This window comes from Vulpes lagopus, chromosome X (genome assembly GCF_018345385.1).
Source record: "Vulpes lagopus strain Blue_001 chromosome X, ASM1834538v1, whole genome shotgun sequence".
NCBI classification, from domain to species: domain Eukaryota; kingdom Metazoa; phylum Chordata; class Mammalia; order Carnivora; family Canidae; genus Vulpes; species Vulpes lagopus.
In genome coordinates this window covers 121,594,767-121,621,532 of record NC_054848.1, presented here as the reverse complement: position 1 = coordinate 121,621,532, position 26,766 = coordinate 121,594,767, and the positions used below count along the sequence as shown (strand labels likewise).

The 26,766-nt window shown below is 67.0% G+C and overlaps 1 protein-coding gene across 2 annotated transcripts; it reads right to left on the bottom strand.

Moving 5' to 3' along the window:
* Nucleotides 1–902: 902 nt before the first annotated feature.
* FLNA (filamin A) lies at nt 903–26,189 on the bottom strand. Of its 2 annotated transcripts, XM_041740723.1 has the most exons (48): nt 26,033–26,189; nt 22,488–22,975; nt 19,342–19,590; nt 19,153–19,250; nt 18,886–19,033; nt 18,269–18,387; nt 18,106–18,183; nt 17,852–18,014; nt 17,559–17,759; nt 16,935–17,072; nt 16,726–16,849; nt 16,508–16,644; nt 16,234–16,427; nt 15,981–16,094; nt 15,748–15,891; nt 14,905–15,028; nt 14,658–14,818; nt 14,481–14,571; nt 14,221–14,390; nt 13,835–13,952; nt 13,476–13,738; nt 12,670–13,267; nt 12,399–12,572; nt 12,154–12,316; nt 11,903–12,063; nt 11,639–11,809; nt 11,119–11,242; nt 10,864–11,020; nt 10,030–10,219; nt 9,851–9,874; nt 7,287–7,534; nt 7,094–7,189; nt 6,811–6,913; nt 6,584–6,724; nt 6,347–6,475; nt 5,987–6,160; nt 5,729–5,890; nt 5,430–5,633; nt 5,203–5,355; nt 4,964–5,086; nt 4,613–4,879; nt 4,346–4,483; nt 4,029–4,144; nt 3,383–3,515; nt 2,459–2,635; nt 2,092–2,310; nt 1,795–1,995; nt 903–1,411 (listed from the first exon to the last, which is right to left on the bottom strand). In XM_041740723.1, exons 2-48 carry the CDS (start codon nt 22,858–22,860, stop codon nt 1,224–1,226), a joined length of 7,941 nt encoding a protein of 2,646 aa, XP_041596657.1. In that variant the 5' UTR covers nt 22,861–22,975; nt 26,033–26,189; the 3' UTR covers nt 903–1,223. The 2 variants fall into 2 exon arrangements, with proteins under 2 accessions (XP_041596657.1, XP_041596658.1); XM_041740724.1 differs by lacking the exon at nt 9,851–9,874.
* Nucleotides 26,190–26,766: the final 577 nt, after the last annotated feature.

Here is a 26,766-nt window from a genome sequence, read left to right as displayed (position 1 = left end):
GCAGTGCTGTGTAGATGGCCGCAGAACTGGGCCAGAGCCTTGGAGGGTTTGATAGGTTTTTGACTGGAAGGTAGTTGGGTGGTTCATGGGAAGTGAGGGACGGATGCTGCGTAGGAGAGAAGCGAGGGCCTCAGGTGACCCCACTGTGCTGACAAGAGGGATCCATGGCAAGGCCTTGTCAGGGCAGGAGGGAGGTGACACAGGGTTATGGGGCTGGGGTGGGAGGTCGACAAACTGGCCACCTCGAACGGATCCGCCTGTCCGCTGAGCGGCCTTGAGATCCCTTGCAGTGGAGGTCCTCAAGTCAGCCCCTTGTCCCACGGGCACGGTGGCACATTTAAGAAGCCTAGGAGGGCAGCCCGGGTGGGTTGGCGGTTTAGCGCCGCCTTCAGCCCAGGGCGTGATCCTGGAAACCTGGGATCGAGTCCCACGTCGGGCTCCCCGCACGGAGCCTGCTTCTCTGCCTCTCTCTCTTCCTCTCTCTCATGAATAAATAAATAAAATCTTAAAAAAAGAAAAAAGCCTGGGAGATGGCCAGGGCCTGCTGGGACTTCAAGGCCTGTTTATCCGGCCCTCCCACCCAGCACCTTGCCTCCAGCAGTCTGATCTTGGCCTGGCTCTCCCTTAGGAACGGATCTGTTCCTGGTGTGGCCTGGGGAAATGGCACCGGCATCAGGTCCTGTTCTGGGGGTGCTACACACCTCTCACCCTACGTTGGTGTGAACCCAGGAGGGCAGAGAAGAGTTGAGCGCCAGTGGGCCTCCTAGAGTTGGGGATGGGGCATGGGTGGGGCAATACAGGGGCCCCGGGTGCCAGGCCTGGAGAGCTAGCAGCTGTGGCTCGCACCCGCACTTTGCTCCATCCCGCAGGCCCCACTCCAAGAAAGCTCGAGACACCCTCAGGAGAATGGAAGCAGAACGTTTATTCTTCTTGGCTGGGGAAGAGAACTAGCGGGTGGTCGTGCGTACTACCCCCATCCCTCACCCCCCCCAGAACCGAAGAAGATAGGCAGAGCCACCAAAGGCTACCTCTGCCCGCCTCTCTCCTTTGCCTAAGTGGAGGCAGGTGAGTGCAACGCAGGGCTGGGGTGGCTGCGGTGATGGGGCGGCCAGGGCTGGCCGGGGCTCCAGGGCTGAGGAGACCAGGGGGGCTGCTCAGGTTGGGGGGATGGGTGTGGGGGCACGTCTCGTCCTGGGAGCTGGCAGCTGGCACAGGCCCAGAGATCAGGGGACCAGGACACGGTAGGGGCTGCCCGGGATGTGCTCGTCACCCCACTTGACCACCAGCGTGTACTCTCCCTTGTCCTTGAGTAGGTAAGACACGCTGTAGAGGCGGCTGCCCACGTGCTTCACCAGGATCTCCTCGCAGGGCGTCCGCGGGCCGTGCACCCCTACCAGCAGCATGTTGTTGCCTGGGGGGGGGAGGGGCCTCAGTGGCACGCCCCAAGCCCTCCTCCCTTCAGCCGAGCACACCCCGAGCCCTCTTCTTTCTGCTCTGGTGGCCTCCCCCTGCCACCCACATCTGTTGAGGGGTGACACAGCCCATCCTGAAGAGTTGCCAGCTCCCCTGCTCCCCAGGCCAGCGCAGGAAACTCTAGTTCCTCCCAAGCCACTTTCCTGAAGGGTAGAGACGATGGCAGGGCGGGGGGAGCAGATGGGAAGCGGCTTTAGAAGTGCCACGCATGTCTCCAAAGGCCCTCCTACCCCGCGTAACCCTCCCCCCGTCCCCCGGCACTGGTCATCCCATCCTATCTCTGGCCTCGTCTTTCTGGAAGGGCGGGGGCGGGGCACCCACCTGCTTTGCTGCAGTCCACCGTGAAGCTGCTCTTTTGGCCCACATAGGCCTTGCTCAGCCCCAGGCCCTTGGCCAGCACCTTGCTGGCATCAGCGGAACCTGCCAGGGCCCCGTGCTGGGGGGCGCTGGCAGTCTTGGTCAGGGAGTCCACAAACACCGATGATGTCTCATGGAGGCTGTGGTTGCTGACGAGACGGGGACCTGCAGGTAGGGCAGGGCAGGGCAGGGTAGGGCACTACAACATGGCCAGAGGGCCAGGCATTGGGTTGGGCACCAGCAGACTGGTGCCAAGCTCACCTGTGACTTTGGCCTTGAAGGGGCTGCCCCCGATGTGGTAGGGGCCACCATACTTGATGGAGATGAGGTAGCTGCCAGGTGCCATGGGAGTGTAGGTGACACGGTAGCCCTCGGGGCACTCTTGGCAATCCATCTTCACCTTGGAGGGCCCATCGATGGTCACCGACAGGGCACCAGCTCCCGCGTTGCTCGTGTTCACGATAAACTCAGCTGGGCTCCCTGGGGGCGTGGGAGGTCAGGAAGGGCCAGCCTGGCCCATTGCCCCATCCCCCGACTCCCACTCCCCGACCCCCGGCGAAGCTCTGTCACCTCCACGCGCCCCCCTGTCGTCACTGAGACACACTGGAAACTGCGCCCACTGACCTACCCGTGACACCACCTTCTAGGCCGGCTCCATAAGCAGACACCAGGCCTGGGTCCCCTCCGTGCCCAGGCTCCCCAACTCGGATCTTGAAGGGGCTTCCAGGAATGTGGGTGCCATTGAACTTGACATCAATTAGGTAGACCCCGTTCTCCCGCGGGATGAAGCGTACGGCATACTTATCTGAGGGACAGAGGGCCGTGCTGTGGGCCTGAGGTCCCCGCTCTCCAGGACCGAGCACGTGGCATCCGGGAGGAGGCCTCCTCGCCCGCCGGTCCAGCAGGTGTGTGTGGCTCACGGCCCCTTCTTCCAGGGACCGCACGGGGTACCCGCTCCCCGCAGCACCCACTCCCCGAAGCCTGATGGCTGCAGCCGTGGGTGGCCGAGCAGCCCCTCGTTGGCGCTCATGGGGCCTGCAAACCTACGAGCCGAGCACCTGCCTCCCTGCGTCCCTACAGATTACCACGATCGCCACAGCCCCTGCGTGTCACCAGGGGCGCAGAGGCTATGGGAAGGTCTCGGGGCTGCGAAGGGGCGGGACTAGCCGCGAGACTAGTGAAGTTGGCTGAACCAGCTCCGCTCACCTCCAGGCTGCCTCGGTCCCGTCCTGCAAGGGCCAGGCCCTGGCTGAGGAGGGGCCAGCCTGTGGCTGGACTTCGGGTGTCTCCCCCGGGAGCCTGCATCGCACTGCCTACAGAAGGCCTCCTTCCTAGTGCCTGTGGCTTCTGAGCCAGACGCCTCCCCCAAGGGCTTGGGTCGGGAGTCGGGGAGGGGTCGCCTGGCTGAGGGAGCCCCAGTTTGGGCCCTGCTTGCAGAATCTGTACCTTCCTTTTGTACTCTCAGGCGGCTTCCAGCCAGCTGGGCAGGCCCGCTGCTCCCAGCAGGGCCAGGGAAGATGGGTGGGTGGCCCGGGCAGGGACAGGGCCTCACCTTGGTCGATCTCTGTGACATAGCACTCCTCCAGGGCTCCCGAGGGGCTGTGCACCTTAGCATCGATCGCCCCCTTGGCCCCGTTCAGGCTGACTGCAAAAGAGGCTGGCTGGTTGACCTTTAGCCCTGACTCCTGGAAGCACAGCAGACGTGGTTAGACACGGTGGCTGGGGCATGGGAGAGCAGGGCCCCAGCAGCAGGAAGGCCCCTGGGGTTACACTTACCCATCTGGCGTCCAATTTGGTTTAAAGAGGGAGAGCCACGGATTCTTGGGGGCCAGCAAGCTACACGCACACGCCCCCGCCCCCAGATCCACACTCGCACTCACACACCCAGGCAGCAGGGACGGAGGGCAGCCCTCAGCCCTGGCAGGCTGTCCCTCTTTAAACCTCAGCCCCGGTGCACAACGGGCACAGGCTTCTGTTCAAAGCCTTTAGACCTGAGACACGAGAAAAACTCCACACAGCGGGCAGGGGTGGTTCCTGCCAACCCCAAGCGTGGGCTGCACCCGGCCAGAGCAGAGGCCCGGCGCCCCGAGCTGGGCTGGGCGGGTCACTTGACACAGGGCCAAGGCCTGCTCTGTGCGGCGGCTCTGGTCTGGCCGGGCCCAGGGGCCCCAGGCGGGCGGTTTCTCTCGGTGCCTCACCTGAAGACTAGAAACAGTAAGGCGGCGGGCATCGCCAGACGGAGAAGCCACAGGCACTACGAAGGGGCTGTCGGGGATGTGCTCCTCGTTGAACTTGACTGAGACCTCGTAGTCACCTGGGCAGGGAGAGAGCACAGAGGACGTGCTTGGAGGGCCCTGTCGGTCAGCGCGGACGCCTCCCACTTCCCACAAACAGCCTGGGTGGCCCTGGGCCCTCAGGGTGGAGGGTGGGAGCCAGGTGGAGCTGTCGGTGTAGACCCAGGCCAACACCCACACCCAGGCGCCGCTCCCCGCGACCCCAGCCAGGCTCTCCGTACCTGGCTCCTGGACCACATAAGCCACACCACAGGACCCGTCCTTGCGGTCCTCGAAGGAGATCTCAGCCTTGCTGGGGCCCTCGACAGCAATGGCCAGGCCCCCAGCTCCAGCTTCCCTGGTCCAGATGCTAAATTCAGCTGTGGGAAAGCAGGGCGTGCTCATGGAAGGCTGCTCTCCTGACGTCAGCACGGCTGCTGGCTCCTTCCTCAGCTGCCCTGCGCCGCCCCAGCCCTGCGGAGCAAAACCCTGGCAGGAAGCAAGTGTACCTGGCACTCCAGCTTCAGCCCGCTCCAGGCCGGGGCCTCCAGCGCGGACTTTGTGTGCTCCCCCTTCCCCCAGGGGCCCCACGGTGAACTGGAAGGGGCTCCCGGGCACGTGCTGGCCCTTGTACTTGACGCTGACCGTGTGCATGCCCATCTCAGCAGGCACGAAGCGGATGCAGTAGGTATGGTTCTCCCCTTCTACGATCTCGGCCTCGTGGGTCTTGCCCGATGGGCTGGTTACCTGGGCTGTCATGTCCTGGATGCTAATTTCTGCAGGTGGGGACAGCCTGGTGAGCAGGAGGCCTGGGCCCCGGGGCCCCCCAGGGCCCTTCCCTGGCTCCCCACAGTGCCTACCGGGGATCTTCAGGCTGAGGTCACAGTGACTGCCAACGTTGGCTACCGACGGGGCCCGTCGCCGGCGCGTGATGCTCTCCTTCACCCGGCCCTCTCCCGTTACCTTCACGGAGAAGGGGCTGCCTGCGGGGACAGAGCACAGCCCGCGCGTCGTACGGGTCACGTTTCTGCGGGTGGGTCTGGGGTGCGGCACAGAGGGTGGCTCCATCCAGGGGGCCGCGTGTGGGTACCCCACTCACCGGGCACGTGCTGGTCGGCGAACTTGATGTTGATGATGTAGTTTCCGGGCTCCGTGGGGCAGTAGGTGACCCTGCAGGTGCCATCCTCTAGGTCCTCTGTGTTGATGTCCACCTTGCTGGGGCCCTCAATGGACAGGCTAAGCCCGCCATAGCCTGTGGAAGGGATGCCGCTGAGCCGGGGCCCGAGCACAGGGCTCTCACCCCAGCTGGTCGCCCCCCCCACCTACCTGCGTCACGGGTGTCGATGATAAACTCCGCAGGCTCAAACGTGTGGCCTTCGTGGAGGCCCTGGCCGGAGACCCGCACGCGGCTGGCATCCCCGATCTCCGACTGGCTGATCACCACAGGGATGGGGCTGCTGGCCACGTGCTGGCCGTTCTTCTTCACGTGCACCAGGTGCTCCCCTGTCTCCTTGGGCACGAACGAGATCCCTGGGCACAGGCCGGGGCGGTCAGCGGGGGAAAGGCCTGCCCACCCCCCCCACAGCCTCCCTCCTTTCCAGAAGGCCCTGCCCGCAGCCTCTTACCCACGTGGCCGTTGCGCAGGCGCTTCAGCAGACAGGGCTCCTCCCGGCCCGAGGGGGGCACGACAGTGGCCGTCAGCAGGCTGAGGTCCGTCTCGGAGATATTGATGGGGATGTCGGCAGCGGAGCCCACCTTCAGGTGGGACATGCGCATGGAGTCGTCACCTGCCGGGGGACGATTGCTGTATGCCCAGGTGCGGAGGGGGACCGTGGCCACCCTGCCACCTACCTGCTTTTGTCACTGCTCCCAGTGCCACCCACCTGTGACCCTGGCGGTGAAGGGGCTGCCTGGGATGTGCTGCTCGTTGTACTTGACCAGGATGCTGTAATCCCCGGGCAGCACGGGCAGGTAGGAGACGCTGCATGTCCCATCTTGGTTGTCGGTGCAGCTGATTTCTGCCTTGGAGGGGCCCTCGATGGCCAGGGACAAGCCCCCTAGAGAGAGTCACCGGTGAGGATGGAAACCACGCCCAGGACCGCCGCACTGAGGAGGGGAGAGGCCAGAGGGGCAGCGTGGGGAGCCCCACTTGGGGAAGCGTCTCCCCTGCGCCCGGCTCGCCACTGGATGCGGGCGGGGGCCCCGCGGCACACAGCCCAGCTAAGGTTCAAGCCGCCGCTCACCCTCTCCTGCATCCTTGGTGTTAACGGTGAAGACAGCAGGCTTGTTTACCACTCCGTGCGTGAGGCCAGGCCCGTACGCAGTGACGTGGCCGCAGTTGACGTAATCCACGTAGAACTGCAGGGGGCTCCCTAAGGCAGGACAAGGGGCCATGTGCACAGGGGTCTTGTGTCCCCTTCCCGGGTTCCCCACCAAGCCAGGTCTCTAGGAGGCGGCGGCAGCGTGCTATCGAGGCGCACCTGGAATGTGCATGTTGTCATAGCGGATGTCCATCTCGTGCAGGCCGGCTTCACTGGGTGCATAGCGAACGGTCACAGTGCCGTCCTTGTTGTCGGTGATGGCTGGCTGCGCCACCTTGCCCGAGGGCATCCTCACCTCCCCTGCAGGGCAGCGGGGCCAGGGTCAGAGCACCCTCTGGCAAACCCTGGCCTCTGTGGCTCTCGAGCTCCTTCCTGCTCCCACTCACCCGTGATCTCGCCTTTCTTGATGGTGAAGGGGATGACGAGGTCGAAGGGCCTCAGGCTGGTCACATCCAACCCATTGACACCCATTAGGGGTCTCTCCGGGGCCTGCGGTAGAGACCAGAGGGCCTGAGTGAGGGGCCACAGGAGGGGCGGAAGTCCCAGGGGAAGCATCTGGGGGTCCCTCCTCACACGTGGCAGGATGGGGCCTCACAGGACACCCCACTGGCTTGTCCCCAAGTGTCCCCCAGGGCTAGGAGAGCCCATATGAGGCAGGTGAGGCCATACCCAGGTCTGCTGGCCACCCTGGGCATAGGTGTAAGGTGGGGCCAACTGCTGAGGCCGAAGCGGGGGCTGCGCTGCGGGCTGGTCCCCAGCTAGAGCCTGCAGAGCAACACAAAAGGGGTCGGAGAGTCTAGTGTCTGGAGGGTGGGGACAGGGCAGGCTCCACCCCGGCCCCTCGAGCCTGGCCCCTCCTGACCGTCACTTGGAAAGGGCTGTTGGGCACGTGCTCGCCGCCAAAGCGCACGCAGATGACGTATTTGCCCGGCTGGGGGGCCGTGTAGAAGATGTCAAAGGTGCCGTCCTCGTTCTCTACCACGTCCACGTCTACCTCGGAGCCGTCGGGTGTGCACACCGTGCAGGTCACCTTGCCCTTGCCCGCCGCCTTCGTGTCGACGGTGATCACCGTCTCCTCCCCGATCTGGATGGTGGGGCCAATGCCAGCACCTGGTGGGGCGGGGCGGGTCCCCAGAGGGGGGGCCGACGTGTGAGCTCGACACTGGAGCTGCTGCCACGTGCCTGCCGCCCGCCCGGGCCTCGATCGCCACCACCAAGCGCAGCCAGGCCTCCCCCCCGCCCCCCAAGCCGGGACGGTGAGGGGTTTCTCAGAAGGCAGGAAAGGTTCCCCGAGCCGCCTCAAGCCAGGGAGTCCTGTCTTGGGGAGAGCCCTCCGTGGGAAAGGCCTGATGGGTGGCACACGGGTGTCTGGGACCAAGGAAGGGCCCGGAGGCCCACGAGGCCACGGCTGCTGCCAGGACACGACTTGTCCGCTGCCACCTCCCTGGCCCCCGTGGCCTCAGCCGGCACCGTGGGCCAACACGGGCCCCCTGGCTGGGTCCACAGCACCTCCGCCCCTGCAGCCTGGCCCTGGCAGCGCCACGTGCAGATGCGGTGAGGCAGAGAGTCCTGCTGCAGCGTGGGGTGCGAGTGTGACACTTGCCCCCCGCCCAGGCCTGAAGGTGCAACTGGAGTTTCCTGACAACTGAGAACACTCGCTCAACCGGGGGCTCGTGCTGAGGGGTGGCCGGCGCGGCCCGGCGCAGGCAGGGGGCTGGGAGCGGGGAAGCAGGGAGGTAGCGGGGTTAGCACCCAAGCAGCACAGCGCAGCAGGCAGTGGCAGCACCCAGGGGAGAGAGGGACAGGGGGCCCAAGCCACAGCCACCGCCGCTAGGGTGCAAGGGCAGAGCAGCTGAGCAGCCTCTAGGGCCCCAGAGTGCCCGAGGAAAGGGGGGGGACAGTGACGTTATGGTTTGAGCCTAGCCGTGGAGGCCTGGGGGGCTGTGGGCTGCGAGGCCTGGCAGTGAGAGTGCTTCCTGCAGCCCGGCCCCGCGGGGAAGCAGCTAGGAGCACCCAGCCCACTCAAGGGCTGTTTAGCGGTCCCCCTGGCCGGCCTGCCGCTGAGCTCCCCCACTGGCCGAGGGCTCCTGCCGCGCCCGGCTCCGCGCTGGCCTTCCACGGCTCCCTGACGCTCTAGACCTGGCCCCTGCCGCCCGGCCCGCCCCGGGAGGCGTCACCTCCCCCCGGCCTGCTCTCCGCGGCTCGTGATCTGGACCCCCGTCCAGTTAGCGGCTGGCACCCTGACCTCGGTCACCTCCAACTGCTCGCTTTCCCCGCCCAAGTCCCTGGGCAGGCCTTGGCTGCTCCATCCTCAAACTACCCTTCTCAAGTTGGCTCCCCGCTTAAGCCGCAAGCTGGCCCAAGCCACCACTAGGTCTGATCCAAAAGTGGGGTCTCCTGTCGGGCTCTCTGCCTCCGTTCTGCGCACGGCGGCCAGGTCAACAGAGACCACTCCTTCGACCACATCTTGGCGCTGTTCCCCTGGTCCCGAGGCCCTGGCCCCCGCCCTGGGCACACGTGCCTGTCATCTCAGACCCTGGCGCCTACGCTGCCAAGCCGTTGGGCCCTTGCCCAGAGACTAGCCACCCTCTAAACCTTGTCCTGGCCCCCCCACCCAAGCTCCAGGCCTGCAGCCTCCAGAGGCTCCCACGTAACTGTCGCCTCTTACCGGGGTCCCTGGGGTGCCTGGCTGGGGCGAGAGCTGCCCTCCCATGCCCAAGCAGGAGAACCTCCATGCCTGGTTGGGTCCTATCTGAATAACGTCACTGCTGGGGAAGGGGGCGGGGGGAGGGAAGGAGGCAGGGAGGGCGGGCAGGCCGCCGAGTGCACTTTGGGGCTCTGAGGCTGGGCTGGGCCCTGCCATGCTACCCGCCCAAGCAGTCGACGCTGGTGCTATTGCACTACCAGCCCGCCCCACCCACTCATGCAGTCTGTTCCTCCCCCGGCCTGGGACACACAGGCCCCTGGGACGTGGGGATGGAGGTCTGCGGATCTGGCCAGGGCCCGGGACTCCCACTGGTAACGGGAGACCCCTCGTCCCCTCAGCCCACGCAGGAGCCCTTGCCACGGAAGGAGGAAGTGAGAAGGCAGGGCCTGCTGCTGCCCACCCCTGGGACTTCCCCAGGGTGCCAAGATCCCCAGACCCCAGAGCCCCTCAGTGGGGTGCGTCTCAGGATGCACCTCACCCCAAAGCTCTCAGCTGCAACCCGACGTCTCAGGTGGGGAAACGGAGGCCCAGAGAGAGGGAGGGCCGGAGCACTCACGCTCTGCTCTGGAGGCCTCCCCGGGCGCTAACCCTCCAGCTCCCCCTCTATCCCTGCCAAGAGCTGCAGCTGGAACTGTCCTGGGAATCGGCACGGAAGAGGAAAAAGGAAGCTGCCCTCTGGGCAGGAGGGGCATTGGGAGTGGCCCCAGCAAGCAGCTTACCTAGCCCGTGACCTCCGATTGACACTGAGGTGAGAGGGCAGAGAGCAAGGAGAAAGGTCAGGTGAGTCACTCAGGGGGGCGGCCCCCACTCCCACACGCCGCCCCAAGCAGCGAGCCCTTGCACACAGGCACACCCAAGCCCCGTGCTGAGCGCCGCGGCCGCAGGCAGGCCGGCTCACCTGTGACCGTGCACTTGCTGGCGTCACCGGTGGGCACAGCCCGGACGCGATAGGGGGAGAAGGGGATCTCGTCGCCACCATACTTGATTAGGATAGTGTAGCGGCCCGTCACGTCTGGCACGTAGGCCACCGTGTACGTGCCATCGTGGTTGTCTTGGATGTGCGTCTTCTTGGGCTTGCCCTCGGGGTCCTGTGCGGCAGAGCACAGCGCAGGCGGTCGGCCTGGGGCCAAGCCAGGCCCAGGAGGGCCTCAGACCCTCTCAGAGGAGCCAGCACCCGGGGCCGCCTCCCAATCACTCAACCGCTGTGGCTCCAAACAGCTGCCTGCGCCCAGCGCCAACCTTTACTTTGCCACAGCCGGGATCCAGAGGGGGGTCCCGAATGCCCAACACGCCGCTGCGTGACAACGGCCAGGGCCGGGGAGCCGGCTGCCCGGCCTGCTTTAGTGCCACGACCACCTCCTGGCCCCCATCCTTCCGCCCCAGGGCCTGCTCCAGCACTCGGAAGAGCCCCCTGGAAGATCTCGGGGTCCTCCTACCCACCCCACGAGAATGTTCCAGGTGGACAAGCTGAGGCAGCAAGGGCTCTGGCTGTGTGCTCAAAGTCCGCACTGAGCCAGTGTGTGCGTGGTAGGGGAGGACCCGTGCCCGTCACCGGCGGCCTCGAGGCAAGGGATCTGGCCTCGCTGGCACGGCTCCCGCGGGAGGCCGCGGACCTGGGCTGCTGCCCCCTCGGCGGGTGCATGCCCTCTACCGCGCGCCGCTCGGGCCTAGGCTCCTCTGTCCCTCGCCTCCCGTGCGCCTGGGGCCGCGATTCGCCAGGTGGCCAGCTCACCGTGATCTGCACGGCCAGCAGGCCCTCTCCCGCATCCTTTGCGTCGATGGTGAACTCCACGGGCAGGCTGGCGGGCACACCGGTGGTGTTGAGCCCGGGGCCGCTGGCCTTCACCTTGCTGGCATCGTGTGTAGGCAGCACCTTGACCTTGAAGGGGCTGTGGGCCGGGGAGGGGGAGGGTTATGTGAACGGTCAGGAGGCCTCCTGGTGCTCAGCGCAGGCACCTTCCCGCTGGTGGCAGGCCCGGCCTCCTACCTGCGGGGCACCTCTTCCTCCCCGTACAGCACGGAGATGCTATAGGGCCCCTCCCGGCTGGGCACGTAGTTGACGGTCTGGGTGCCGTCAGCATTGTCCACGACGTCCACGGGCTCCACCAAGCCTGGTCCCAGTCCCAGAGAGACATTCAGCCAGTTGCCTGGGGCCCCAGTGCCCCCCAAGGCTTGGCTGTGCCCTCCCGTCCCCACCCCAGGCCTAGACCTTGCTAGGTCCTCACCTGCCCCTCCCTAGGTACGGTCCTGAGCCCCTGTGACACCAGACACTAATCTGGGTGCCACCTTGGAGCCTGGCCCGCCCTCCCCTCCTGCCACGTCTGCTCAGGGACCAAGTGTGTCTGTTCTATGTCCTGGTGGTCCTCTGTCCTGGGCCACTGGCTTCCCTGTGGCCTGAGGCCCCTCCATGAACTGCCTGAGTGCCTGCCCCAGCCTCTGAGTGCTGGACATCATCCAAGAAGACCGTGCCCTCCTGCCCGCCCACTCCCAGGCAGGGGAGCACTCACCTTTGGGCCCCTGCACTTTCACCTGCAGAGGGGCCACACCAGCCTTGCTCGTGTCTACCTGGAAGGACTGAGGGAGGTTGGCACGGACCATGCCAGGGCTCAGGCCAGGCCCAGAGCACTTGACCTTGGACGCATCCGTCACATCATGCACCGGGACCTTGAAAGGACTGCCTGCAGAGGGAAGAAAGAGGACGGCCGTGTGCGTGCGAGAGCCGAGGGCCGGCCACCAGTCGCGGCCCAGGCCGGGCTACGAGGCCCCCTCACCTGGTACTTGGTGGCCACCGTAGGTGACGTTAAGGCTGTAGGTACCGGCCTCATAGGGGATGTATTCCACCGAACAGCTGCCGTCCTTGTTATCCATGCAGGACATCTTGGCCTCGGAGGGGCCCTCAACAGCCAGGCCCAGGCCCCCGGTGCCGGCACCCCTGCTCCAAACAGATCATCCGTTATCTCGGGGGGCTCCGAGGCCCACAGTCACAGCCCTACAGCCCCTGGCTGCCCAGGCGCGGGCTCACCTCGTCTCCACGGTGAACTTGTTGGGCTTGTTGGTGGTGCCGCTCTGGATACCTGGCCCATGGACCCGCACTCGGGAAGGGTCGCAGCCCTCGGTCACAGGCACCTGGAAGGGGCTGCTGGGCACAGGGCTGCCGTCATAGGTCACGTCCACAGAGTGGAGGCCTGGAGGAGGGCAGGCCGGGTCAGGGGGAGGCGAGGCCACCCTGTGTCGGCAGCCCCGTCCCCCGGGAGCCCCGGCACGTACCCTCCTCATATGGCGTGTACTCCACTTTGTACGTGCCATCGCCACAGTCCTGCACGTACGTCTCCGTCAGGTTACCCGAGGGGTTGGCCACACGCGCCTTGACGTGCGGCCCTCCGGTCTGCGTCAGGGCCCGGGCGTCCACGCTGAACTCGGTGGTAGCCTCTCGGAAGACACCTGCAGGGGCGGGCGTGGGGAGGAGGCGTGGGGCTCCAGGGGACCCTCGGGGCGCTGGCCTCCGCCCACCCCCCAACGTCCCACGGCAGGGCCTCACCTTGGCCCTCGATCCCAGGCCCGTAGCACTGGACACCCGAGGTGTCTACAGCAGGCTCCACCTGCAGCTTGCTGGGGAAGTTGGGCACGGGCTGGCCGCCGTACTTGATGGTGACCGTATAGGCCCCGGGGCAGAGCGGGATGTAGGTGATGGTGTGGGTGCCGTCACCGTGGTCCTGGATGTGCACCTCGGCCGGCAGCCCCGCCTCAGAGCGGATTTCGATGGTCAGCTCCGCGCTGCCCGCGCTAGAGCAGTCTACGTGGAACTGGCCGGCCTCCCCCGCCGTGGCCCGCTCCAGGCCGGGGCCCGAGCACTTGACCTTCGAGGCATCAAAGCAAGGAACCACGTGGGCCTTGAATGGGGAGCCGGGGATGTGGGTGTCAGCAAAGAGGATGTTGATGTTGTAGTCCCCGGGTTCGGTGGGCACGTAGGACACGGAGCATGTGCCGTCCCCGTTGTCCAGGCACTCGAGCTGGGCCTCGCAGGGGCCCTCCACCGTCAGGCCCAGGCCGCCCATGCCGGCCCCCTTGGTGTCGATAGTGAAGCGGGCAGGGGAGCCTGCGCTGCCCCCCTGTAGCCCTGGCCCGAAAGCCTTCACCTGACGGAAGACGGACTGCTCAGGCGCCAAACCCAGATCACCTCCCTGCCCCTTGACCCCAGACCCCCAACCTGACCTTTCTCTTCTTCTGGCCACCCTCCCCCCACCGGTTAAGGGCCCCAGGCAGGGCCTCAGGCCATAGGACAAAGCTGAGAAAGGGGGAGGGCGAGCCTGGGCAAGAGGAGGTGGGCCCTCCCATGCCCCTTACCTTGCTAGGCTTGGTGGGAGGCAGCGCTTCCACAGGAAAGGGGCTGCCGGGCACAGGCACGCCATCGTAAGTCACCTCGACCTCATAGGGCCCCTCCTCTCGGGGCACGAAGCGTACCACGCTGTTGTCAGCCCCCAGGCCTGGCTCCACCTTGCAGGGCACGGCTGTGCCTGAGGGGCCCGTGATCTTGGACGCCACTTTGCCTTGGCCACCGGCACCCTTCGATTTGACCGTGAACTCCTGATCTTTGCCGACATCCACCTCTGTTGAGATGACGAAACGAGGGAGAGAAATATGGCAACTGGCCGAGGCAGCCCCTGGGGCATCCTCAGTGACCATGACGGAGCCCGGCTACTTACTCTCTCCCAGGCCAGACACCTTGATCTTGCTGAGGTCTAGGCTCGGAGACACCCCCACCGAGAAGGGGCTCTTGGGGATGGGATCCCCTCCATAAGTGACATTGATGCCCACTGGACCCTGGAAAGGGTGCAGAAAGGCAGAGTCCGGAGTCAGCATCCTGGTCGCCCTGGCCTGTGCCCTCCCCACTCGGGCACGGAGGAGGGCGAACCACGGGCTTTGCCCCCTGCCCCACCCCCAGCCTTCCGTGCTAGCTCTCTCCCAGCTGGGACTCGAGAGTGTGGGGGGAGCTGTCTGGAGCAGCCCACCCAGCCCGCCGCTCCAGGAAGCCCACGCGCTCGGTAGGGAGGTGTCGTGGAGGAGTGCGCTGCTAGGAGGTCAAGGTTACCTGCTGCACAGGAGTGTACTTGACCGTGTAGGTGTTGTCGTGGTGGTCAATGATGTCCACATCACGCACCGCGTCCCCCTTGGCCAGCCCTGAGAACTGGACGTCCGGCTTGCCTTTGCCGGCCGCTTTGGCATTGATCGTGAAGTGGGTGGGTTTTCCAAGCTCAACGCCTGAGGAAGCACGATGGCCATGTAGGGACACCTTGCCCCAAGCCTCCTTGTGGCCCCCCGACCACCCCACAGGGTGCTGCTCCTCCTCACCAGTGCGACTGAGGCCAGGGCCCTCGGCCTTCACCTTGCTGGCATCGTGGGAGGGCTCCACCTTGACCCGGATGGGGCTGGTGGGTGTGGCCTGCAGGGAGTGGGAGGAGTAGGGCTCAGGGAAGAGCAGCACCCCCACACTGAGCACCGTTAGGGGCTGGGAGCAGCAGCACCCACCTGGTCAGCAAACAGGACCATGATGGTATAGCTACCAGCTCCACGGGGCGTATACTTCACCGTGAAGGTGTCATTGTCGTTCCGGATGATGTCAAAGTCAATGTCGGCCTCAGTGGGGCCCACCACGCCAGGAGCACACTTGATGCCGATGCTGACATCACCTGTGGAGGTGGGAGCAGAGGCTGGGGTCACATCGGGCCACCCCGCCCCTAGCGCACCTGCCCACCTGCCCGGGGTGGGGCCTCACCCTGGCCGGCCTCGGTGCAGTCCACAGTGAAGTAGGTTGGCTCGTGAGCCTTGAGCCCTGTCTTGGCTACTCCAGGCCCGTATACCTTGACCTTGTTCGGGTGGCTCCCGGCTCCCACGTTCACCTGCAGGGCACGGGGGACAAGGGCAAGGGCATGACCAGCCTGGAGGAGAGCCAGGGCTTTTTCACCCAGCGGTGGGCGACAGGCACACCAAATGGTACCACCACGTCGGGAAGGGGTTTAGTGGTTCTTCAAATGATTAAACATCCGGGTGGCCACCTCGCAGGGCAGTTCCACCCGGAGGTGACGATGTGTCGGGAGGGAGGAGGTCACTCATCCCCACTAACACTTGTCCTCAAACATTCACAGTGGCATTACTCCAAACAGCCGAAAGGCAAAAAGAAAAAGAAAAAAGTCCACGTGGTCCGTGCCCACAACAGAAGACTCCTCGAGGCCTGAACAGGCGGGAGGTGCCGATTCACGCTACGGGGGGGGGGGGGGACGAGCGGGAGCAACCGTGTACAAAAGGCCACACACCGAACCAATGCGTCCCGAGCAAACGTCGGGAATAGGCAGCGGCCGGGACGCAGAGCAGCGGTTGCTCAGGGTAAGGGGGACGGAGGGGGGTACAGAGGGGTGGAGGGGGTTGAGGGGGTGGAGGGGGGACGGGTTTCTTTGCGGATGATGGAAATGTCCGAACGCGCGCAGCGAGCGGACGCCAAGGCACCCAGCAGAACACTAGAAGTGGGGGACCCAGGCGGTGCCGGGGTTCTCTGTAACCGACCCGGATGAGACCCGAAGCAGGTACCCGAGGCAGGTGGGCGACGGGGCACCCGGCTCACCCGGAAGGGGCTGTTGGGAATGCTGACGCCGCCCCAGGACACCATGGCCGTGTGCTTCACGGGCTTCCTGGGCACGTACGAGCAGCTGTACGTGCCGTTGCCGTTGTCCTTGACCGTTGCGTCCACGGGGCATCCCTCGTTGTCCTGGAGTGCGGGCGGGAAGGAGCAGCCGGGGGTCAGTGCCCCGGTCCCCACCCGCCCCGCGTCCCCGCCCCGCGTCCCCGCCGCCCCACCTGCACTTGCACCCGGAGGGCGGCCTTCCCGCCGTGCTTGGCGTCCACCGTGAACTCCGCCGGCTTATTGACAGCCACACCTGTCTTCTCCAGCCCAGGCCCGCGCGCCTTCACCTGAGGACAGGCCACCCAGGTCTCAGGACACCGAGGGCGGACCCCGCGGGGACCCCGAGTGGCAGGAACACAGCGCCACGGATACCAGGCCAGCCCCGCGTGCCCAGGTCCCCAAGCGGGGGTGGCAGGGGCCCCGTACCCTGTCCGGGTGGAAGTCCTGGGGCGCCTCGCGGATGTCGGCCATGAAGGGGCTGAGGCGGATGTCCTCGCTGTTGCACAGCACGTGCACTGCGTACTCGCCGGCCTCCTGGGGCCAGTAGCGCACATCGCAGGAGCCGTCGCCCTTGTCGTCACATTCGATCTTGGCCTGCGACGGGCCCTCCACCGAGAAGCCTGGCGATAGCCGCGAGTCCCGTGAGCGCCCTGGCCCACAGGGTGGCCCCCCTGCCTCCCCACACCAGCCCCCAGCTCACCCAAGGTGCCCACGTCGTCCCCGATGGCCTCCACCACGAAGTCGGCGGACTTGCCCACGACGCCGCCCTCCAGCCCGGGGCCCCAGGCCCGTACCTTCTGATTGCCACACTCGGTGCCCACCTTCACCTCGAAGGGGCTGCGGAGAGACGGCAGGGGCCGTGAGGGCCCGGCGGGGGGGGGGGGTGCCACCTGGCCGAGGGCTCTGCCGCGGCCTCACCTGCGCCCGATGTTCTGGCCGCCCCATGTGATGGTGACAGTGTACGTGCCGGGGACCGTGGGGTAATACTCGAAGCCGTAGACGCCATCCCCCAGGTCCTTCTGCTTCACACGCTCCTCGCCCTCTGCCCGACACAAGGGAGGGCGTCAGGCCTGCCCAGCCGCAGCCCCGAGGCCACCAGCGGCCATCCCAGCTGTAGCCCGACTTACTGGGGCCCTTCACAGTGACCTTGAGGTCCCCACTGCCGGCGCCCTTCGTGTACACCTTGAAGTCCGCGGTCTCCTTCACCCGCACGCCCTTGGGCTGGAGGCCCCGGCCAACGGCGCGGCAGGCCCCCGGGTTACAGGCTGTGGGGAGAGGCCCAGCTAAGCCACCGGGAGCCGGCATCGGGGGACCCCGCCCTCCCCTCCCACGGGGCTGGGCCGTCCGAACCTGGGGGTCCCACAGGATGGTGAAGGACATGCAAGAAAGAACCGTGCCCCCGGGACCCGGGGGGCCGGCCCCCCGCCCGCCGCCCGCCCGCCCGCCCCCTCCCAGAGGAAGACAGATCCAAGTACCGTTGACCCTGTGGGCAGAGCAGAGAGCAGCAGGTTTCTAACAGCTGGAGCGAGATCTTCTGAAGGTGAAAGCGTGGAGGAGAGAGACGGAGGAGGGCGAGAGGAGGAGGAGGAGGAAGGGCCCCAGCAGGGGAGGAAAGAGCGCCCGGACAGTGGAAGCATAGAGGCCCAGGGTGCCAGGGCAGGGGCTGGGGGGAGTCTCGCCCTAGCTGCGCCCCCTCCTGAGGGAGGCCCAGTCTACAGCGCCCCACGTGGGAGCGGCTGGGACCGGCCTACCTTGGCCAACAGTGACAGTGTAGGGGCTGCGAGGGATGGGCACGCCAGCGAAGGTGACGTGCACCGTGTGGACGCCCTCCATGGTGGGCTGGTAGCTGCAGCGGTACGTGCTGTCGCCCCGGGCTTCCAGCTGAGGCTCCACGGTGCCCTTCTGCCCCGTAGGGTCCTGGATCACGACCTCCACCTCACCCGTGCCAGCTCCTGCCACAAGGGACCGGCTCAGCTCCTAGATGGTCCCTGGACCCCAGCTGCTCTGCCCTCAGACCTGCCGGCCTCAGCAACAGCCTCCTCACCTGCCGTGAAGATCTCGAAGTAGGTGGTCTTGTTGGCGATGTTGCCGCTGGGCTCCAGGCCAGGGCCCTGGGCAGTCACCTTGCTCGCATCACCCTGGGACTTGTCCACATACACTTCGAAGGGGCTCTTGGCGATATGCTGGCCGGCAAAGAGCACGGTGACCTGTCCCCGGGAGGGGCGGGCTGTGAGGGCAGGGTCAGGGCCTCCCGGCCACTGCCCCCGCCGCCAGCCTCCCCGTGGGCTGAGGGCTCACCTTGTGAGTCCCGGTCACCTCGGGGACGTACCAGACGGAGAAGGTACGGTTCTTGTCGTTGTTGGCTGTCACCTTCGCCTGCGGTGGGAAGGAGCGCGTGAGCCCCGCTCTGAAGGGAGGCGCTGCGGCGCCCGCCCGCCCGCCCACCCCTCGGCGGCCCTACCTCCTCCTGGTGGCCGGCGGGGTCCTCCACGTACACCAGCACCTCTCCCTGGCCTGCGCTTCGGGTCTCCACCGTGAACTCCGCCCGCTTCTTCACCATGTTGCCCGTGGGCTCGATGCCTGCCAGGCAGGGCCCGGGAGCTGTGAGCCGGCTCCGAGCACTGCCACCCCACCCCAGGGCCCCTCCGCTTCGGGTCCAGCGTCCTTCGCTGCCATCATCCCTTCAGGGGTGCTCTGAGCTGGGTCCACGGATTCCCGGTGAGCCCCGGCCCAGCGCCCCTGCTGCCTTCTCGCTGTGGGGCAGGCCTGGTGTCTGTTTTCTGGAACCCTCGCTCGGGTGTGCCTGGGCCCTAGCTCCTGCGCGACACCCTGGCGGGGTTTTGTCTCTGCTGATGGTAACGCAGCCGGCTGCTCCCTCCCTGACCACGCTCCACCTTGCGCTGACGACTCGGGGAACTTCTGGCCGGGTGGCCAGGTGTGCGCAGCCTCGACCCATTCGTTGGACTGCGAGGGGGCACCTGACAACCCAGCCCCTACGGAACCAAAGGGTTCCCAAGACCCCCGAGCCCCGAGGAGATGCGGCTGGCACGCAGGGCATCCCCAGCCCGCCCTCCTCACCTGGCCCGTAGGCTCGGGCTTTCTTCGGGTTGAGTTTGGGCCGCAGGGGAGCCCCTGGCTTCAGCTTGGCCTTGGGGAACTGGGACAGGTAGGTCATGACGGAGTGCTCGTCCACATTGGGATCCACGATTTCCTCGGGCGTGATCACCTATCACAGATGCCAGATAGAGGCCACTTGAACGCCAGGCCTCAGGTCCCGGGATGTGACACAGCTCCCCACGGGGACCACAAGCCCTGGATGGCCCCACGCAGCCGGGCAGGGGGTACCTGAGGGATGCCCAGCCAGTCATCAGCCTGCTGCATGGCTTCCCTCGCGTTGTTCACGGGCTTGCTGGCGTCCCAGGAGTCCCAGTCAGGACACAGGCCTGCGGCGCAAGGAAGGCTGTGGGTTGGAGGGGGAGACGTCCGCGGGCCCCCTTGCAGGCCGCCCCCACGCCCCACTCCTTCCCCGCTCACCTGGGGCACAGCTGTCGACGAGGGCACCCAGGGCCCGGCCGCTCTGCCAGTCCCGGCTGAAGTTGGTGATGGGGAGCTGCGGCAGCTTGTTCTGAATCCAGCCCAGGAGGCGCTGCTTGGGCGTCTGCTTCTTGGCTTCCTCATCCTCCTCCTCATCCCACATGGGCATGGAGATGGAGTAGTGCAGGATCAGAGTCCAGATGAGGCCCAAGATCAGCTTCAGGTTCCCATCCACGATGGCCTTGCTGTCTGTGAGGAGAGCGAGGCCTGAGCGGGCAGGGGGCCGCCGTGGGCGTCGCTGTGTATGCATAGGCCGCGTGGCCACTCCAGGCGACTCGGGGCCCTAGGGAGGGGGAGGGGCCCCCCGAGGGTGGCACGCGGGTCACCTCTCTGCTAGGCTCTTTGGGAGTAAAGGGACTGAGGGGAGGGACAGATCCCCACCGAACAGCCGGAGGAGGGGTGCTGCTGGAAGGGCTCTGGGGCCGCCCGTGTCCTGGGGTCCCCAGGGGAGCGGTCAGGACAGCGCAGCAGGCCTCGACACGGGCACCCTGAGCTGACCCTGGCGGGGGGCCGGGGCCAGGGCCGAGGAAGAGGAAGGCTGCCCAGTGGGGCAGTTGGGAAAGCAAGCTGTTGCTTCAGGGTGGGTGGGTGGGTGGGCCAAGGGCCTGGCAGGGGAAGTGGAGGCAGGGGAAGTGGAGACGTTGGGCAAGGACCCTTTGGGTGGAGGATGTGAGCCCCACCCCCACTTCCTCAGTTCCCCCACCACCCCCTACAGACCCAAACTGGGAGCGGGCCTGGGGAGGGTGGCAGTGAGGACAAAGGAGACGCCGGTGGCGCTGCGTGGCCTGGACTTGCGGGGAGCCAGCAGAGATGGGGTGCCACCTGGGGTGCCGGGCAGGACACATTGCAGAGAGCCCCTCACCGGGCCTGAGGAGGAGGGGAAGGGGGAGGGGGAGGAGGGCCGAGCTGACACGCCTGGGTGGGGCACCCGGGGCCCAGCTTGGGAGCTGGGGTGGCAGGAGCCATGGGTGGGGTCCTGGAGTCCTGCTGCCTCAGCAGAGCTCGCCACCGCCGCCTGCCCTCCTCACCACCTAACGGGGTGCTGGGCCTCAGGCGGGTGGCTGCCAAGCTCACCACAGGGGAAGTGGTTAGGGCGGGCACCCAGCACCCTGTCGCCACGGCAACCCCTCCGGGCTCTGGACCCCACCCAAGGCACTTGTGGGTCTCAGCTTCCTAAGGGTGGGGCCCTGAAAAGGGGAGGGCATTCTAAGAGCCACTGGAGTCCTGCACCCCCCATCGACATCAAGAGAAAATACTTGTGGGATGAGTCAACTCGAGGGTGGGAGGGAGGGGATGGACACCAGCAAGAGGGCCACCAGTGACAGGCAGCCTCTGAAGCCAGGAGGCAGGACCTCGAGGACCAGCCGAGGCACCCAAAGCAGGTCCCAGACTGAGCTTGCTCCCAAGTTCTGCACTACCGCCGCGCTGTCCCCACTCGGCAGGTGGGGCTGGCGGAGGGGGTTCAGGCCAGGGATGACTGGAAGGTTCAGAGAAGACCGAGGGCCCAGGACCAGCCAGGGCTTCCTAGTAACCCCACCGCCAGAGTCCTGCGGGGACTTGGGACGCACAAGGCCAAGCGCATCAGCCTTAGTGGGTTGGGCTGGGCCCTCCCCCTGGTCCATGGGAGGCCAGCCTAAGCCCTCCTCATCCCCCTCACAAAAGAGGGAGGGAAGAGAACCGGGGCCCAGGGTTGGGAGACAGCCCGTTGGAGTGGCCCCGCCCCATCCCACCCCCTTTCCCCAGCCCCCGGGCTAGCCTGCCCCCTCCCTCCCCTAATCACCGCTGCTTTCCAACATTTTTTTGCCTTATATGGCAAAGCTCTGGGAACTAGGCCTGCTCCAGCCAGCTCACAAGAGGAGGAGAAGACGGGAGGAGGGAGGAGGAGACCCCCCCCAGACAGCTGGGGTGTGGCCTGCCTCCCCACATCCGGTTGCCCCCCCACCCAAGGCTCAGAGATGACTCAGCTTGCCTAGACGGAGGCTGGGACTGAGGGGTGGGCCTCAGCCTCGACTGGCATTCCAAAGAAAGAGGTGGGGCCCCGGAGACCTGCCCTCTCAGTGGCTGGGGGCACCTGAGTCCCGAGTCCCTTAGATTCCCAGGCTCCGTAAGGCTCTTGGCCTCAGGGACAACTAGGAGAATTGTGAAGAAAAGAAAGCGCTCCTCCTGCCGCTGTAACACGCTGCCCCCGAGTCACCAGTCCTGGTGCCTGTCCCTGAGTGGCCCCCATCCTGAGAAGAGCCTGGGATGCTGCAGTAGGTCTGGTCAATGCCAGCCTCACGAGTCCGGTGACACGGACGCCGGGTTGGCGGCGAGCCCAGTGCATGCTAGAGTACCTCCCAACCAACTCGTGCATTCTAGATGCAGAAAAGCGAATCCTACATGGAAGCAAGAGTTTGGCTCAAGCTCCACAGTAACTTGGTGTTGGAGGGGACTATAAACCAGCTCCCCTCACTGGCCAACTCCTCTCAAGTGCCCTTTGGCTGGCCACGGTCCTCTGTGGCCCCGAGTTTCCCCAGGGGAGATCTAAACTGGGGGTTGGGGCCATCTCCAATGAAGGACCTACCTCCTAAGGCCAAAGAGAGCCAAGAGCCCTAGACAATGGGACCCTTAAGCTCCAGCACCCTGTTTAGGAACTACAGAAGCTCGGGAAGGCCAGAGGGCCCTTCCCAGACTGCTGAAGGGGGTCGGGGGTGGTGAGCCCCGGGCTCCCCCTCCTCAGGGATGGGGTGCTGGGCGCAGGGCCAGAGCCCGGCCAGTGCCCGCCTTCCGCAGGCCGTCTCCCACCGCGGGTGCAGTGGCGGGGGCGCGGCCTGCGGAGGATGTGAGCTCAGCCTGGGCGCGGGCCAGCCGGGGTGCGGCGGGCGGGGGCGCGTAGCGGTCTGCACGCCCGGCCAGCCTGCCAGCGCGCCTTTGTTCTCGAGGCCTGCGTGCAGGAGCCCGGCGGCCCCGGGGGCAGCGGCGGGGCTGGGGTGGGGGGTGGGGTGGCTGGGAGGGGCCAGCCCAGGAGAGAGGAGGACGCGTGGAGCCCCCGCCCTCAACCTCGACCTCGATCTCCCCCGTGCCACAGGAGCGACCCGCGCCCTCACCGATGGACACGAGCTTGATGCTCTCCCGGTCCAGGAACTCGAGCGCCACCGACACGTTCTCGAGCTGCATCTGGCGGAAGGTGGGCCTCTGGTTGTGCTTGCGGTGCATCTTCTTCTGGCTCAGCACCTCCAGCAGCGCGATGAGCCGCAGCCCATCGCTCAGGTCCGTCTGCAGGTTGGCGATGCGCTTGCTCACGCACTTCAGGTGCTCGTTGCACCAGCGCGTGAACGTGTTCTGCTGGATCTTCTTCCACGGTGCGTCCTCGGCCAGGTCCTTCTCGGTGGCTGGCATCTCGGCGTCTCGCGTGTCGGCGCCGCCGCCCGGAGCCGCGCCTGCCGCGCTCTGGCCCGCCCGGGAGTGGGAGCTACTCATTTTGAGGCGCGAGGAACTGAGGGGCGGTGCTGCAGACTCGGCGAGGGGACGGCCCTTTAATTAAAGTCGCAGGCACCTCCGCGCGCGCGGGACGAGGCAGACAGTGGAGATTGTGCTGCGGAGAGAACGAGCCCTTTAAATGCGGGCGGGGGCGGGTTCCGTGGGGGCGGAGCCACAGCGGGGCGGGGCCGCGGGGTGGGGCTTCGGGCTGCGCCCGCCCCGCCCCGCCCGTCGGAATGCCCCCTTCAGTCCCCAGTCCCAGCGGCGCGGCCCGACCCCGAGGCCCTGGGGAGGTCGCCGCGCCCTGAGGGGGTCAGGGTGCACCCCAGCCCCGCCGCCCTGCACCAGCCCTGCAGGAAACGCTGCAGCAAGGAAAGGCTGAGCGGCGTCTGGCGCTGGACCACTCGGCCTCCGGCAGGCACGCCATACAAGGGACTTTCCTCCGCCGAGGCCCCTGAGGAGGGGCGGTGCTCCCGCTCCCTGAGTCACGCGGGCTCCGACGGTCCCGCAGCCCCCTGCCCCCTGCCCCCTCCGCACCCCGCGCTCCCCGGCCGCCCCGGGCCGGCCGCGCCTCCGCCGTAGCGGGAAGGGACTCCGATCCCGAGAGCGGGCCCTCGGGGCCGCGGGGCCCAGGCCCGGGCAGCAGCCGCCTCGGCCCCCGGTGCCCGCCCCGCTCCGCTCTCCACCTGCGCCCGTCGTCCCGCAGGTCCCCAGCGCCTCCCACCCTCCCTCCCTCCCTCCCTCCCTCCCTCCCACTGCGCCCGGGAGGAAATGGGGCACTGGGCCAGGAGGCCGCGGGCACCCAGGAGCGGGCATCCTTGCAAGGCACTGGGCGTGCCCGTGGGCGCTGGCAGGGGGCCGAGCCGGGCGTGCGGGCGGCGGCCAACGTGCGCCCGACCCCCGCGCCAGCCACCTGGGGCGCCGGGGCTTTCCTCTGCTGTCCAGGGCGTCCCCGGGGCAGCCTGGGGAGGCGGGGAGCCTTCCAGCCCCCGACGACCTGCTGGGCCGGCTCTGCGCGCTTGGGCCTGGGTGGGCCTCGGGGTGTGCCGAGCACAGGGGGCCCCGGGATACTCGCGGGTGCGCGTGCAAGGTTGCAAGGCCGCGGAGAGCTATTCACTCAAAATCAAGTTTCTGGTGGTCACATCGGGGAGACCGAGACCGCAAAGGCACAGCAGCCAGCCGAGGCCTGCCCAGACGCCACTGCCACCCTGTTCCTCAGGAGCCAGCCTGCTGGGGCTCACTGAGCGGGGACTTACTCCTCCCGGTCCTCTGTACTTCCCTCTGCAGGGTCCCTTCTCTGCATCGGCCGAGGAAGGCAGGTCTGTCTCCCACTTGTTAAACCGAACTTCAGACTAGTAGTAAGTCACGTGATAAAGAGCAGAGGACGAGGGCAGCCCGGGCCACTCTCTAGCGCAGCCTTCAGCCCAGGGCCTGATCCTGGAGGCCCCGGGATCGAGTCCTGCGTCGGGCTCTCTGCGTGGGGCCTGCTTCTCCCTCGGCCTGTGTCTCTGTCTCTCTGTCTCTCATGAATAAATAAAAATTTAAAAAAGAATCTTAAAAAAGAGCAGAGGGCGAGGAGGCCCGGGTGGCCAGCGCGTCATGCCCAAATATGGCTGAGTCTAAGGCAGCCCTGGACGCCTGCGTTACCCACGGTGGGGCTGCCGTCCCACTCGGCATCTCCCCTGCCCTCCAGCACGCTCACTTTGGGGCTGCCTGTCACCCCACTGGGGTTTCCAGTCGGAGGCCCACCCCATCTGCACTCTTCCCTCTGCTGACCACTGTCAGACACACCTGCAGAAGCACACCACGGTGCCTGGGAACTGGGGGCGGGAACCCATACGGACCTCTCCCTACGCAGGGCCCATGCAGGGCGAGGCGATATTTGTCCTGGTCTGTCCCCCTGCCCCACTGGAAAACAAGTTCCCAAGGACAGAATTACATGGAGAATTGGTTTTCTCTCCACTGAGTGCTATCGACTGGGTCATGTGTTCATTCCGTGACGGTCAGCGGCCAGGGACACTAAGTCGGAGCACCCGATCCGTAGTCTGCTCCAGCAGAAAGGAGCACGGAAGCTGGATGTCCTGGCTTCCCGTCGCACCCTCTCCCTATTTGGGGGAGTCTGTCGGTGGGTGTACAGGGGGTTTGGCCCCAGGAAACATAGTATCGCCACCAGATGGCGCCCAATCCCAAAGCCCCCAGATCGGGCAGTCCTTGGAAACCAAAATCCAGCTCTTTCATATTTTCCCTTATTTGGAGTAGATTCTGGGATGTTAGACACACCCCGCCCCCCACCCCACCCCGGGGCCCTCAGACCCCAGGCCAGGCCCTCCTACAGGGGCGCTTGGGCGGCTGGAGAAAGCCGCAGAATGGCACGGGGAGCAGAGAGCGGGGCGGGAAGGGGAGCAGAGAGCGGGGCGGGAAGGGCCAGCCCCGGTGCCGCAGGTGAGGACACTCATTCCCTGAGCTCCCACCTTGACCCTGTGGCCTGGAGCACGTGCAGGTGGACCTGCCCGGGGATTTCACCTACTTTTCCTGGACCCGGCTGGCAAGGGCATGTGGGGATGTTGCGCTCACATCCTGACTGGCGGTGAACATCCAGCTCCGCGCCAACCTGGGACGGGGCCCAGCCGGGGAATGTGGCCCATAGGAGGAGCCCCTGCCTTCGCGCCTGGCCACACCCCTGCCCCAGCCCCCATGGAGCGCCGCAGCCCCGGAACCAGCTCCCCGGTGCTCCACGCAGCTGGTGCCAGCGGGGAACCCGCTGTTGTCCCCCCCCAGGGGCCACACTGGCTGCGGACGGTCCCAGGTGGCCAGTCGCGCTCAGCCCGCACAACGTCCTGCTCTCGGGGCCCTTCTTCCGCAGACAGTAACGCGGTGGCTGGCTCACGGGCACCCACTTGGCTCACGTCGCGCCAGACGGCCCGACACCCTGTGTCTGGGGGACCCCTGCGGCCTGGGGCTCCCACACCCCTGGGCGCGGATGGACGTTCGCGGGTAAAGCAGGGCCGGCAGCGCCCGGGCACCGCGCTCCCAAGTTCAGGAATCCCAGCTGCGCCCGGCCTGGGCGCGGTTCCGCGCCGGCGCCTGCGTTCTTGGCGCCCCTCCGCCCTCCTTCGGCTCCCCGGGCCCGGGCCGCAGGCTGCGCGGTGGCCGTGTCGCGCGGAGGCCTCACCTGCTGTCCCTGCGGGCGGCCCGCGACTGCGGGGGTGGCGCCGGGGTCGCCTCTGCGCCCGCGCCCGGCGCCTCGGGGTTCCGCTGGCGTCCGCTGAGCGCCGCGCGCCTCCACGCGAATGGGCCGCCGCTGCCCGCCTTCTTTTGGCCGCACCCCCGCCCCGCGCCCGCCCCGCGCCCGCCCCGCGCCCGCCCCGCGCCCGGCCCGGCGAGAAAGCCTTAATTGGTAAAATCGCCCAGGAGCTGGGGGGCGGGCGCGCCGTGAGCTCCAGCGCTCGGCCGCCCGGCGACGCCGCCACCCCCCGCCCGCGATGAGCTCACCGCCCGGCGAGGTCCGCCTGGGGCGGGGGGGGCTCGCCTCAAGATCCCGCGGGGTCTCGGGGCCCACGGCTCAGCCCAGCGGCCAAGGCCACGCCCTCCAGGGAGCCGCCCACAGTCGCGGCCCCCCGCATTTGCCCCAAGCCGGGGCGGCGGGGCAAGTGGGGCTCTGCCCCCTGGGCTGGCGGGGCTGCGGTGGGGTCGCGCGGCAGGCCGTTGCAGGTGTGCACTGAGCTCCTGGCGCCCGCAGGGCCGCCGCGGGCAGGGACCCGAGGAGCGAGCCCCTGCTGGGTGCCAGGCCCGGCCTGGGAGCCCCCTGCGGACCACGACTGGGTGCAGCCTGCAGTGCGGGAGGGCGCCGTGGCCGCGGCCCGGTACTGCTGACCGGGTGGGCACCTCCGCTCTCGCGCTGCCAGG